The sequence below is a fragment of the Amphibalanus amphitrite genome, unplaced genomic scaffold (genome assembly GCF_019059575.1).
Source record: "Amphibalanus amphitrite isolate SeventyFive unplaced genomic scaffold, NRLGWU_Aamphi_draft 000731F_arrow, whole genome shotgun sequence".
Lineage (NCBI taxonomy): Eukaryota > Metazoa > Arthropoda > Thecostraca > Balanomorpha > Balanidae > Amphibalanus > Amphibalanus amphitrite.
In genome coordinates this window covers 76,989-90,059 of record NW_024882225.1, presented here as the reverse complement: position 1 = coordinate 90,059, position 13,071 = coordinate 76,989, and the positions used below count along the sequence as shown (strand labels likewise).

Sequence of the window (13,071 nt, the reverse complement as noted above, 5' to 3'; positions counted from 1 at the left end):
TGGGATGGGTACCGGGGATCAGAGGGCGGGCCGCATTCCAGCACCAGCGGGGCCACTAGAGCGGAGGGAGGACAGGACATCAACCCTCCTCAGCGCCGACCTCAGGACAGACTCATGACGCTCAACACGAGACGCTACGAATGATACGAGCGTTTTTATGAACGGAATGTGTACCACCAAGACTCGCTGCCTGTTCACAAAGCTGAGAAATTTGGGAAGCGAACGAGCCAACTAGCTACGAGCGGCGTGGTGTTCTAATTGTTCAATTAGCTGGCTCGTTGGCCGCCATAATGAGACGTGCTCGTGTGACGGCGTCGGGCGCGCTCTGACGGTGGGGCCGTGACCCGCTGATGGTCCCGGACCATCGGCACGCCGCCGGACCGGCGGACCACACACAAAAACGGTCCCAGTCGGACCACGCCGTGGGATCGGTCCGGCTGGGGTCGAGCGAGGGAGGACTGAGGTCGGACGGCGGAGGTCGGTATAGGATGGAGGGTCTATGTAGTTGGGGTCTGGTTGGTGGGTGGGACGACTGAGGTCGATGGAACTAAAGGAATGGTTGTGGTCGGTGGGATAGCCTTGTGGTTGAGGTCGGTGGGATGGAGAGACGACTGAGGTTGATGAGATGGCCAGATGAGGTGAATGTTTTTTTGGGAATGATAAGGTCGATGAAATAGCTGAGGCTGCACAAATAATCTGCGGTCCCAAGGGATAACGATCGGTGCATCTTGCCGATTCATTGAGCTGCAGCGTTATGTCATCAAACTGAAAACAAAGCATCATCACGGCTAATTTCATGCGATCGAAGTTGAGCCTCGTCACCGATTAGATCACCATCGTCATCTCTCTATCCCTCCAACTCCTTCTCGCTTCACCGACCGAGCACGAGGTCACATCCCACAATAACCACACCCCGTGACCAGCGCAACCGTGCCGCAAATGCCACCGCCGCGCCACAAGCGTCGCGAGCGTCAGAGCCGCGTCTCGGCGCGCGGCCACTGAGTTATGGCCGGCCACCACGGGACCGGGGCGATGACGTCAGAAACGTCGACGGCCACATGTGGACGGCAACATTTTATTTTCGCCGCTGGCCCGTCTGTGACGTGGGGTCGAGCTTCTAGCGGTCATCACTCAGTCGGCGGAGGGGGACGGGAAGACGGCGGTGATGGCGCTGGACTGAGAGACATGGTCCTCCAGTTCTGGACGGGGTGGGTCAGGGGGTGCATTGCTGACAGAGGGGTCAGTCAGGGTCAAACGGCTGGACGGGGTCATCCGCCGTTGACCGCTGATACTGGAGATGGTTAATATAGGACCAGAGAAGGTCAACTAAGTCAGGGATATGTTTATCTCTTGCAGACTGCGGTCAAACAGAAAATCACGTCAGCTTAGACCAGAATCAGATAATGATCGAGCCATGAGCTCATGTAAACTATGACCTAAGTCAGTTTTGAACCGGTTGACCATGTGGTCAGCACCAGACCCCCAGCGCTGTCAGTCATCGACCTCAGCTACCGAGGCCGAGTAACCGCCAGTCAGCAGTTGGTAACAGTGGTCAGCGGTTGTCGGTCAGCGGTCAGCGATTGTCGGACCACAGACGCCTTCAGTGGTCAGCGGTCAGTGTTTGTTGGTGGTCGTCGGTCAGAGATCGGTGGTCGTCGGACAGCGGTTGGTAGCCATTGGTCAGCGTTTCGGTCGGCGACCATCGGTCAGCAGCCAGTGGTCAGCGTTTTGGTCTCCGACCATCGGTCATTGGTCAGCAATCAGCGGTCATTGGTCAGCGTTTTAGTCGGCGGCCATCGGTCATTGGTCAGCGGTTGGTGGTCATTGGTCAGCGTTTTGATCTCCGGTCATTGGTCAGCGATCAGCGGTCATTGGTCAGCGTTTTGGTCTCCGGTCATCGGTCATTGGTCAGCGATCAGCGGTCATTGGTCAGCGATCAGCGGTCATTGGTCAGCGTTTTGGTCTCCAGCCATCGGTCAGCGGGAGGCCGATATCGCTGCGTCGGCCGGCCTGTCGCCGCCGCCGTCGGACTAATGACGATCGGCCCCGGCCCGGAGCGACCCGGAACGGCCCGGAGCGGCCCGGAACGGCCCGGAGCGGCCGGAGCCGAGTGGAGGTCGCCGTGCCAGCCCCGGCGCGGCCACCCACCGCGGACCGACAGTTACCGGGCAGACCGGAGGGCGGTCACACTGGAGCTGATCAGAAACGAAAGAGATGGAGAAGGATGAGAAATGGGACACGGGGATGATAAACGTAGCGCTTGGTTGCTGGGTGGCCATCAGGAGCTTGTAGTTGTTTGCATCCTTTGGTTTGGCCTCTAGTCAGACATCAGGAACGAAATCACTGACAACTTCGTGGTAATGAAGTAGTGAATGATTTATTATGCTTGCATGTTGATTGTGGGCATGCTGTGGGCATGTTGCATGTTGATTACAACGTCCGGTGCTCCCTCGCCATCTATGGAGTTTCTACAGCGTGGCAGGCCGGGGTTCGGTTCCAGGCGCGTCCCCCCGGTCCCCCAGACCTGGCACTGACCCGGTGACCGGGCCGGGTCCAGGTGGGACCTCTGACGTCACTGCTGGTGGCCCCCGGCCTGGAACGCCCGGTCCAGCCGGGGCGGGGTGGGGCGGGCGCTCCACAAATAAACTGTCCTTCGGCAGATGGTCGGTCACTGAGCGGGGCGCGGCGCCTCGACAGCCGCCCGGTGACACTGAGCGACACCACGTGACACCACGTGACACCGAGTGACACATGACACTGGATGACACCAAATGTCACCGGGTGACACTGGGCAACAGCAAGTCTCTGCATGATTCAAGAGATGACCTGAGAGCAGCAGGCTCGTTCATAGGCGACATGTTTCCGCTGATATTGTAACAATTCACCATGACTCGTCGGACTTGGCAGGCCGCTTCCAGTACCGCCCTCTGTTCCTGCTCCATCACCCCCCCCCCCTCTCTCTCTCTCTCTCTCTCTCTCTCTCTCTCTCTCTCTCTATCTCTATCTCTCTCTCCTCCCTTGCTCTTTCTGTCGGTGGGCGGGTCGCAGCTGACTCCGTACGCTGCTCGCTCACAGGACGGAGAGGTCGCTCTCACTCAAAGGATAGGTCAGGGGTCGCTCCGTACGTAAAAGGCCGCTCGGAGATGACGCTCAAAGCTGTTCAGTACGCTCGAGAGAGGGCAGAGGACAGAGAACAGAGGACAGAGAGAAACGCTATCACGTAGAGTGAGTGCCGCATGGCTCCGCGCCGGGCGGGCAGGCTGAATGGCCGCCCTATTCGACACGCGGCGCTGTCGCCAAAGTCGGGTCGCGGCGGGGCGCCGCTGCCAAAGACGCCGATTTCGAGGACCGACTGGCTATGTCACGTGAGCCGGGCGCGGCGGATGAAGGAACGATTGATCGGTGGAATGATCTCAGATCGCGAAGATCGCGACTGACGGATCGCGGCCCGCGCAGAGGCTATAGGACCCGGCCAGAGGCTCGCGGGTATCAGTTATAAAATGCCGTTTTTAGACATGCAGCTTCAGCCGCTGTCTTTTGACCCTGACTTCAGCATCGATTCTGATTTCGATCCGATCCAACCCAGAGTCAACGGCGGCCCTCATTCACCCTCATTTGAGTCCCGACACGACCGTAAATTGGGGTCGTTGCAACCCAATCCTTAGTCTGAACAGCGACCACGCCCGATGTGCTGCCCCAAATCAGCGCCCTGTGCCGATCGTGCCACCTACCACGTGCCATAACGCCTGATGACGAGGCCGGCGTGACGTCATCAGCTCGTCATTATCGTCATCACGCGATCGGCGCCAAACCGCTGTGACCGCAAACCAAACCGCTGTGACGGCCGGCGTCCGCACATCGCGTGACACTACCCGGTGTATTTGTGGATATCGCCACAGTCTCGGCGTATTCTTGGACATGCAGCAGTTGCAGCTGTCATATCGACTGGCCTGCTCTGTCCGTCGCCCTCCCCTGCTCTGCCTTCCTGCCCCGGGTCGGGGCGGGGGCAGGTCGCAGGACCTCGGTCAGCCCGGGACCAGCGGTATACATCGATTGGCCTGCACACGCTGTGATTTATGACCCAGCTGCAGCTGAGCCGGGCGGCGGCGCCGTCATACAGGCGCTAACCGGGCCCCAGTCGACGGCGCAAGAACAGAGCGACCAGCCGCCGCGCCGCGGGGGGGGGGGGGGCGAAGGGGTTTGTCGCGGGGAACGACCCGGTCTTTTGTAGATGAGCTATCGGGTCTTCTGGGAAGAACGGGCGGGTCTGCCGCGGAGGGATTGAGAGTCTGAAGCGGGGTAACGGTCGCAATATATGCTGCAGTGAAAGGCACAGTGTCTGGCAATGGCGGAACGGAAGGAGATTTTATCAGGCACAGGGTGCACCGGAAACCAATCTCGGGGCACATACATGATTCCGGAGACGATTTGGGTCTTTGTAGCTCCCGGTTCGCTGTAATGTTCCAACTTCTCCAGGGAGTACGGTCGTTTGCGACCCCGCTGATCCCCAGTCGCGGGGCTCACGTGGTCTCTGGGTGCTCTTGGTCGTCTCAGCGGCCTCCGTCGCCATCGCCGGAGGCACCGCTATCCAAACTCGTGTCACAAGTGACGTTGACGCGTCATTAAGTCGCAATCAGCGTCATCAAGCTGATGCTGCTGGCTGTGATGCCGCCCGGCGTTCCCAGACGAGATCATCTGGCGTCCCCGAGGGCCTCCCCTCCCCCTGCAATCCCCGACAAAACACTCCCCATCCCCCTCCTCCTCTCTCTCCCACCTCCTCCCGCTCTCCCCCGCCTTATCCCGACTGCTACAGCAGCAAACACCCGTCCCGGCGGCATTAGCATTTATAGTCGGCCGCTGGCGTCGGTCGAGTCATTAACCGCGCGCCGATTTCGACGATGTCTGAGAGCGCCCGCTCGCGGCGCTCTGCACGGTCCTTCGGTGCTCTACCCGAGGTCGGAGGGTGTCACACGTGGTGGCCGGAAGGTCCGGCCACGAAGGGGCCACCGGAGGCGGCTGACGACACCAATAACACCCGGTAAATGATGCCAACCTTCGGTCGGGCAGTTTGTTCAAGTGGCTCCAAATTGGAGTCACTCGTCATTGGGAAGGGACCGACAAGGGTGACACAGCGGTGCGGCTGTTGCCACTGCCGGCCGAATCTATCAGATGAACCGGAAAAATGTGCCTGAGTCTCACGGAGAGACCCGACAGTGGACAGTAGGCGGTGGACGGCGTGGACTCTAGTGTGGACCAGTGGGCTCTCAGAGCGAAATCGACCGGATGGGCTGAATTACAGATGTTATTCTATTTGAATATTTTTAGCATACAGTTTGGAATTAAAAAAAAAATTATTTGAGACTTTGACCTTGGGAAAGGAATATGATGAAGGGAATGATAATAGAGTAAGAAGAAATACCTAATTCTTACAATGCATATTCCTATGATAAGGTACTGTACACCTAGTCCCTAATTCCTAGTCCTGTCCTAGACCTACTTAGAGCATCTATTCATAACTATTGGCGAGAGGCGCCATTACAAACACCATGGGACACTAAGGCTACACCTGACTGAACTCCTAACTATACCTAGCTGGTCCCGACCAATCATATCTCCTGACTAATGAGTCGGAACCGGGGCCGCGCTCGCCGGTTAGGGTACAGAAAATCACAAATACCTGCACCGTCACCTCACCATGAAAGTAAACCCATGCCTTCATATCGTAAATGGCCCAAACGCTGAGAGCTGACTAATGAAAGTTTTCCAATTACAACTTCTGGATTGATCAATGAGCATTCAACAAATATGCAATGTGCTTACATTTAACTGTTTCGCTCCATAACTGAATTTCGTCGTTATGACTTACAATGAAGAAACGAGCACCTTGTTTTTGGCTCGGCATGGGTGTAAACTGTAACTGATCTGGGCTCAGCGCAGGATATTTGTCAGTTTCTTTGCCCTCCTCCCGGCGAGTGGCGCACGCGGAACGGCGCACAGCACTTACCGCGATCGTCGCGTGGTCGGGTCCTTCATCACCATCACCTCGTTGACGTCTCCGTAGCGACAGAAGTACTCCCTCAAACCCTCTGCAACACAGCGAGACACACACCGAAATGTAAGCCTTCCGGGCCCGGCCAAAAACAGCACCATCGCTCATTTGCCGGCGCTGTGACGTCAGACGAATAAATTCAAGTCGCACCAAATTGATGCCGAGAGGTTGGCACATGATTTAGCGAGACAAGCGTCGCTGGCGGCTTTAGCACGAGTCACGTGCAGGGGCCGCCCAGACGGTCGGCGGCGCCACGTGCCAAGACGTGACGCCACGTCCAGGTGACGAGACGTTCGTAACGCGCGTCCTCTGGAGACTCTAGAGCCGCCGGGGAGGACGGAGGAGCAGGGAGAGGAAGCCACGCCACTGGTCGCCGCGTCGTAAACGACCCACTAGAACGGACAGGTTCGACACGGGGTCCCTCCCTAAACAGGCATTAAACCGAACCGCCTGAAAACACGGTCGAGTGGCGCTATTAAGACCGTATCTCGCTGGAGCGGCGTATACAGAAGCGTCTGTTCAGATGTCGAGAGGGGACTGCTATTGGGCGGTGATTTACAAGATGCCCATTGCCAGTTTTCGGTGTGAAGGTTTGGTATGTGCCCCAGAACCCAGCCCGCGACGCATCGACGTCTCAATGTCCTTTCGGCGCGCCAACTGCACAGTGCACACCTAAGGACATGCGAGAAGAATACCCGACTTATTATGCACGGTGGAGTCGCAGTGACGAATCGAGATGTAGCAGTTTATATAGTTTTCAAATATGTCATCTATTCCAAGACACTTCAAAGTAAAGTTACTGTGAGAAGTAAAGATCCGTTGTACGTTTTGGCCTTGATATAATTATAAAGGCTTTTATGTTGAGGATTATCATGGGACCGGGTCAAGTTGCAGGTCATCTTTAACCCGTGGATCTCAACTCTGCATCACCACAGTCAGCCCGTCCCCACCCAGCGGCTATTCTGGGGACATATGTGCGGTCCAGCAGCGTCGGGTCGCTCCAGCGGCGGAGCAGCGAGGCCACTCCGTTCCATTGGCCTCTCTTTGTCCGAACCGCGCCGGCTGAGCGCCCCACGTTATGGAGTCGGCTCTCGGGACCATCTGGAATCGGTCCGTCAACCTCGAACCGCTCCGGTCCCGGCCTGGTTCGGTTTCGTCCACGTCAGTCTGACCCGAGTGTCCCTCGGAGTCGTTCTCCTGAGAATCTGTTGTGAAATCCGCTGGTCAGTCTGCCTGTAACTGGCCTCTGTTGCTCACCGCTCAGGTTTCATTGCGCTGCAAGTTGCAGTGCAAAATGACAGCGTATTGGAAAAATCACAGTCTGAAGATGAGCCGACAGCGGATGTCGTGATCGGGAGACACTGGACACTCCGTCATCGCGCCCTTGATCTGACCACAGTGGCGATAAGGAGTCGGAAACCGGTTCGCTCCCATCCCAACTGTAATGCTGCCTGTATCGGTAACCTGTAGGCTGGTCACTGGCTGCGGCATAGCCGGATCGGATATGGTGTTCGATGTTTCCAGTTTCTTTACTGGTTGTGTTGACATATCACTCGAAAATCTCACATCTGTTTCGCTAACCGGAACTGAGAGCATGAAGACAGGGCATGAAAGGCTGCAGGCTGCAGGGTGCTATATGTAATCTATTTGGAGGAAGTGAAGAGGGCTATTCAGAGAACAAAGAACGAAAGGGGAAGATCGAGCGACTGTGAGGAGGCCAGATGACCACGCATATTTCACACCGTTGTGGAGGGTGAACCGAGGCCATTAGCACCGGATGGCCAGAGGTGCGACCGGACGGGGCGGGACGTAAGACGGGGCGAGACGGAGAAGGTGTCGGCGTCACGTACTGGGACAGAGGGAGGACACGAGGCAGTGGGAGTTGGTCGACAGAGCGCCGGAGGACGGCCGGACCGTGACGGACCGGGGCAGGATGTGTCAGGAACTGGATCTGGGCGCGCGGCGCCGTCCTTTGTCCCGGTGTCCGGGCCCGGCCGTGAGAGGACACGGCTGTCCGTCTCTTCCCGGCGGGGAGTCCGTCCGAGCGACCGGTCCTCCCGCCGAGTCTGGGAGGAATCCCACCGCCCTACCCGAGAAATCCCACCGACCCAAACCGAGAAATCCCACCGCCCCACCCGGCTCAGCGCCTGGGCGTCGACAAGGTAGGGCGGGACGCTCTTGTTTTCGGCTGGACATGGGAGCTTGTCGGCCGATCTATTGAGATCAGGTGACAGGCAGGACGAAAAGCGCCGTCCCTCCAGGGCGCCTCTCGTCTCCGCGGGCGTGATTGTACAAAGGTCCGACTCCGTATGCAGATTCCGGATGGATGCACTTCCACAAACGCCACATGGATCAGGACAGAGGCGCTTCTTGAAAATGCATTTCGGTGAAATGTCTCATTGTCCTCCGTGTTTCAGCAGCTTCAGCGGAAAGTATAGCGTAAAATCCTGTTGTTTCAGTTGACTAATCTCATTGTAATTCTAGTAAAATGAGGTGTCGTCCCAAACCTCAGTGCTACCATTTGAAGGGATAACTCGGAAATCCATAAAACAAAAGTGATTACCATTACCGCGGGAACAGCGGCCCGGATCTTGTAAGGGCGTTTAAGCGCCGTGACATTACACGCCAGAATGTCGCCGGAAATGACCGCGTATTCCGCTGCATGCATAACAAATTGGTAAGGTCCTGCAATACCATCAGCAGCAGCTCCTATCCCACCCACCACAGAGTGTCATCTCCGACTCTTCTCGCGTCGGCGGCGACATCAATCCGTCTCCCCCTCCCCCCCTCGGGGGGCGCCGGCCCGACCGGAAAGGTCAGGGGTGAGCCGGTCTCGAGGACCGCCCCGCCCCCCGCCCCGCCCCCGCTATCACGACGGCCGACCGTAATGTGTCCCAGACACGAACCATGTCACGAGGCCGTTCGGTGCGGTCGACACGGGTCGCTGTCGCGCTCAGCGCGGGTCACGGTGAAACGGAGCGGGTCATTGTGCGGCTCTCTGCCGTCTAATGACCCTCTCTCCTCAACTTTTTAAAGAGATGAACTCTACTGTGGACTGGTGGAAAGTGCACGGACGCCCGCCACATCCGCTGTTGTAACAACACACCGCGCCACAGCTCACCACGGCCGTGCACCGCGCACGTGCACACCAGACGTGCACACGGCCCGTGCACGGGTGCACGCTGGCTGGGCGGCCGAGCGTCACAAAAGGCTCAGCTGACTCGTCTTCGAGGAGCGGCCGCTCGGGTCACGGGTCGTGGAGTCGACTCGGGGTACTCGGAGCGGCACGGACGGAGACGGATCACGAACATGGCACTGAGATCCGTGACGCGCTCGGGATGGCTGCAGGTCACGGTGGGTCACAAGGCTGGGTCACGGGCGGGTCACAGGAGTGGGTGGAGAGCTCGGCAAGGCCAGGTCACGAGGCAGGGCGGGGGAGAGGAGCGCTTGCTCGTCCCTCCGTGACGCGCTTGGGGGCGGCTGCAGGTCACAGTTGGTCACAAGGCTAGGTCATGGCAGGTCACAGGCGGGGTGGATAACTGCAAGACCGGCCAGGGAGGGGGAGGGGCGCTTGCTCGTCCTTCAACGTCACCCCAGAGCATCCGCTGCGCAGCTGCACACACAAACGAAGCTGGCGTGTCGGACCAACGCCGCGATAAGCCCGACAAGCCACCGTAAGCCCCGGTGACATATGGGGTAAGTGTGGCACGGCTGGGCGCCCGGGCGATCTGTGTCGGCTCCAGTGACCTCGGCAGTGCAGTGCCGGCTCGGGTGGGGCAGGGGGAGCTCAGAGGACTCTCGGGTGAGCTTGGGGGTATTGGGTGACGTCGGGTGTTGGGTGGGGTGAGTTGATAGTGCGAGGCCGGCGAGACGGAGCCACCGAGCCCAGTGTTATAGACGGTCCCCTCGGAGATAATCGGTCATTGACCATTGACCACTAACACCACCCCTGCGTACCTCCCGGCGGTTTAACCGGAGCCTTGTATGGCTCCCAGACCGATGTACGGCTTCCCACCACAGTGCAGTGGTCAGCAGGGCGCCGCTACGACGGGGCGGGGTGGATACATCGGTCAGACTCGACCGTTCAGTGAGCCCTCATCGGGCCGACTGTGACTGAAAAACAGGTTGATTCTGCCCTATCGCTGGCAATGTGCTATTCTGTAGCTCATGTTGGCTGCTTCATCACCTCTTCCTGCACAGAGGACCGTCTTATCACTGATACCTCGGACGTAGACAGACGCCGGCGTGAAGCCTCGTCCGTCGTCCGTCGTCCGTCGTCCGTGCTGAGGTCTGCCCGGTCGGCCGTCTCGCTGGCACGCCGCGGGCCCGGCCCTTCATCCGTCGGCCAGTGACGCTGATAACGCTGACACCGTGTTGCTCTAGCCGGCATATGACGTCACAGCTGTCGACGCTCATTTCGAGCCAGCGGGGACCGGGGAGGGGAGGGGCTCAACCATAAACAAAACAACGAAGCCTGAAAGCTGCAGCTAGGCGAGGGTCGTGCACTGTTTCTGTGCTTCGTGGCTGGTATTGCAGGTGTAGTATTGTTGTTGTTACGTTCCGGTCATGACTCGCGGATGCTGGGCGGTCGAGCCGCGGGTCATTCGCCGCCAGCGCCCTCCGGCGGGTCGTTTGTAAGCGGAATTAGCGGTGGCGGTCGTTAGGCGGCGCGCGGTCCGCCGCGACCTGCCCAGGGCGCCGCTGTGGTTATTGTAATTACCGCTCCATTAGAGTGGCGGTAGCCGAGCCCACGGGGTCACGATCGGAGGGCAGGAGGACCTGGGACCGTCTGATCACAACACGACACTGCTCCGTACCGCGAGAATATGTGGACCGCGGCAATACAGATCGCACCACGGGATTACGAACTGGAGGAGGATGGTGAGAATAGGGATCGGACGGCGGGACATTCAGGCCTAGCAATTGCAAACTGCAACTCGAAGATCTGGAATTGACCCTGAGGGAGACGCACCGAAGCACGGAACGGGTCGGGGAGGGTCGTCCCGAGGCCGGCTAGGTGAGAATAAGAATGCCAGCGTGAAGGGAGAACGGGCGGGTCACGTCTCCGGCGCCACGAGAGAAAGCCCAGACGGACGTCGGTCAGCGCGGTGCAGCGGCGGGCCGAGGAGGTCGGCGGACACCGGAGAACGCTCGTTCCTCGACCGGTGAACTGAGGGATCGTGTTTACCCTCCCTCCGTTCACCGGAACGAGATGCGACTCAATAGCGCGTCTGTGTGTACAACTAGACACGAGGAAGCTGACACGCTAACAAGAATCGAAAGAGGTAAACTCAGAAATGAATTCCGTGCAACAAGTTGTTTGGCGATGCACGCTGCGCGTCACCCAAACAGAAGGCAAGCGGCCAGCGGGGCCGTTCGTGTGAGCCCTAACGGCGCCCCGAGGCCTTATCCAGCCCACTCCACGAGTCCACGACCCATACAGGCACAAGTCACGGAACAAAAGGCGGCGGTGTTGCTGTTGATTCAGCTGCCGTCGTGCCACGCCCGGCCTTGGCTGCCACCGACAGTGTCCGGCGTTACAAAGCCGTCGGTCCTGACAGTTCGATAGACGAAGCTTCTCCGCAGCGCTGAGGGCCAGTCAGTGAGGACTCGTGACGGGTCTTGCACAAACACGACGCGTTACGAGCGCCGCCGCTACGCCACGGATGTCGCCGTCGCGCCGACTCGACTTCAGAGCTGATGGGAGCCGCAGCTGACGATGTGTCCAGACAAAGCGTCATCGTGTGACAATGGCGGCGCCAAACAGCCGACAAAGACGGTGGTGACGCGCCACCCGGGCGACGTGATCAGGCGCCCTGACATTGATGGCTACTGGAGACCTGATGTGGCGCAGCGGAGGCTTATACTGTCTAGGTGTATAACAGCACTTCATCTAAGAAACATACACACAAGGGAAATATTATCAGCACAATCAATAGGTCGCCTTTGACATTGAAGCGAAATGAGTGGGCAAGTGCACCTCTACTTTGCAGTATTGTTTAGGTTTTGACTTGCAGCGCAACTGCGCAAAGGCACCTAAATACCTACCTCGGAATTTCGCTACACTTCGCTGCAAGCCGAACTCTGATTCTGTACCATTGTCCTGGCCGGGAACTTTCCCTCCCGGTCCTGTCCTCGCACCGCCCACGCGGATATTGCCCTGTGACCTGGAGTCGGTGAACTACCGCCACTGCCACCGCCGCCGTCATCGTCATCGCCGACGACTCCACCGCCGCCGTCACCGCCATCGCTACCGCCTCTGCTATACCACCGTCATCATAATCGCTGCCTTCATTGCCATCGCCACCGCCACGCATTCTCTTCCCAGAGTCAGTGGGCAGAGAGGTGCGTGGGACGGGTCGGCAGGGACAATGCGGGAATTCGTCGCGCGTGACAATGGTCCTGGCGATGGAGGCGGCAGAAAGCAGAGATGGGGAAGAGAAAGAGAGAGAGAGAGAGAGAGAGAGAGAGAGAGAGAGAGAGAGAGAGAGAGAGAGAGAGAGAGAGAGAGAGAGAGAGAGAGAGAGAGAGAGAGAGAGAGAGAGAGAGCGTGGGGCGCCGTCGGTGACGTGCTCTGGGTTATTCAGCTGGAACAGTAGAGCACTTCACGGATAGGCTTTTTAGGATCCGCCCGGCCCATATCCGGCAAGTCATATCCAGATCCGCCCATTATCCGCCTTTCTTTGAATATCAGAATCCGGCCCACCCCTGGCCCGTATTGCAGCCAAACTTCCAAAAAATATCCGTAATAATCCGTTTCACCAATAACTGGTTTCACCCAAAACTGGACTAACAAATTCAATCTAAGGGACCAGACAGCCATACATCTCACAGACCATCATGATGCCTATTACTTAAATCAAACCTCTGCTGCCGCTTAACACATTAGGTTAATTTTTAACTTCAATGTTGAATGTTAAAATTTTGATCCGTTTTGATCCGGGTTCAACCTTCAATTCCCAAATCCGGCCCGCCCATATCCGTTCTTTTTTTTTAACAAATTTAGAATCCAATCCTATCCG

At 58.0% G+C, this 13,071-nt stretch overlaps 1 protein-coding gene across 2 annotated transcripts in view; it reads right to left on the bottom strand.

Moving 5' to 3' along the window:
• LOC122365330 (RNA-binding protein Musashi homolog Rbp6-like) overlaps positions 1–13,071 on the bottom strand; it is a 132,345-nt gene that overhangs the window by 104,786 nt on the left and 14,488 nt on the right. For both annotated transcript variants that reach the window (XM_043336465.1, XM_043336466.1), the window contains exon 3: positions 6,005–6,086. In XM_043336465.1, coding sequence (XP_043192400.1) covers positions 6,005–6,086 — 82 coding nt within the window. The remainder of the gene's footprint in view (positions 1–6,004; positions 6,087–13,071) is intronic.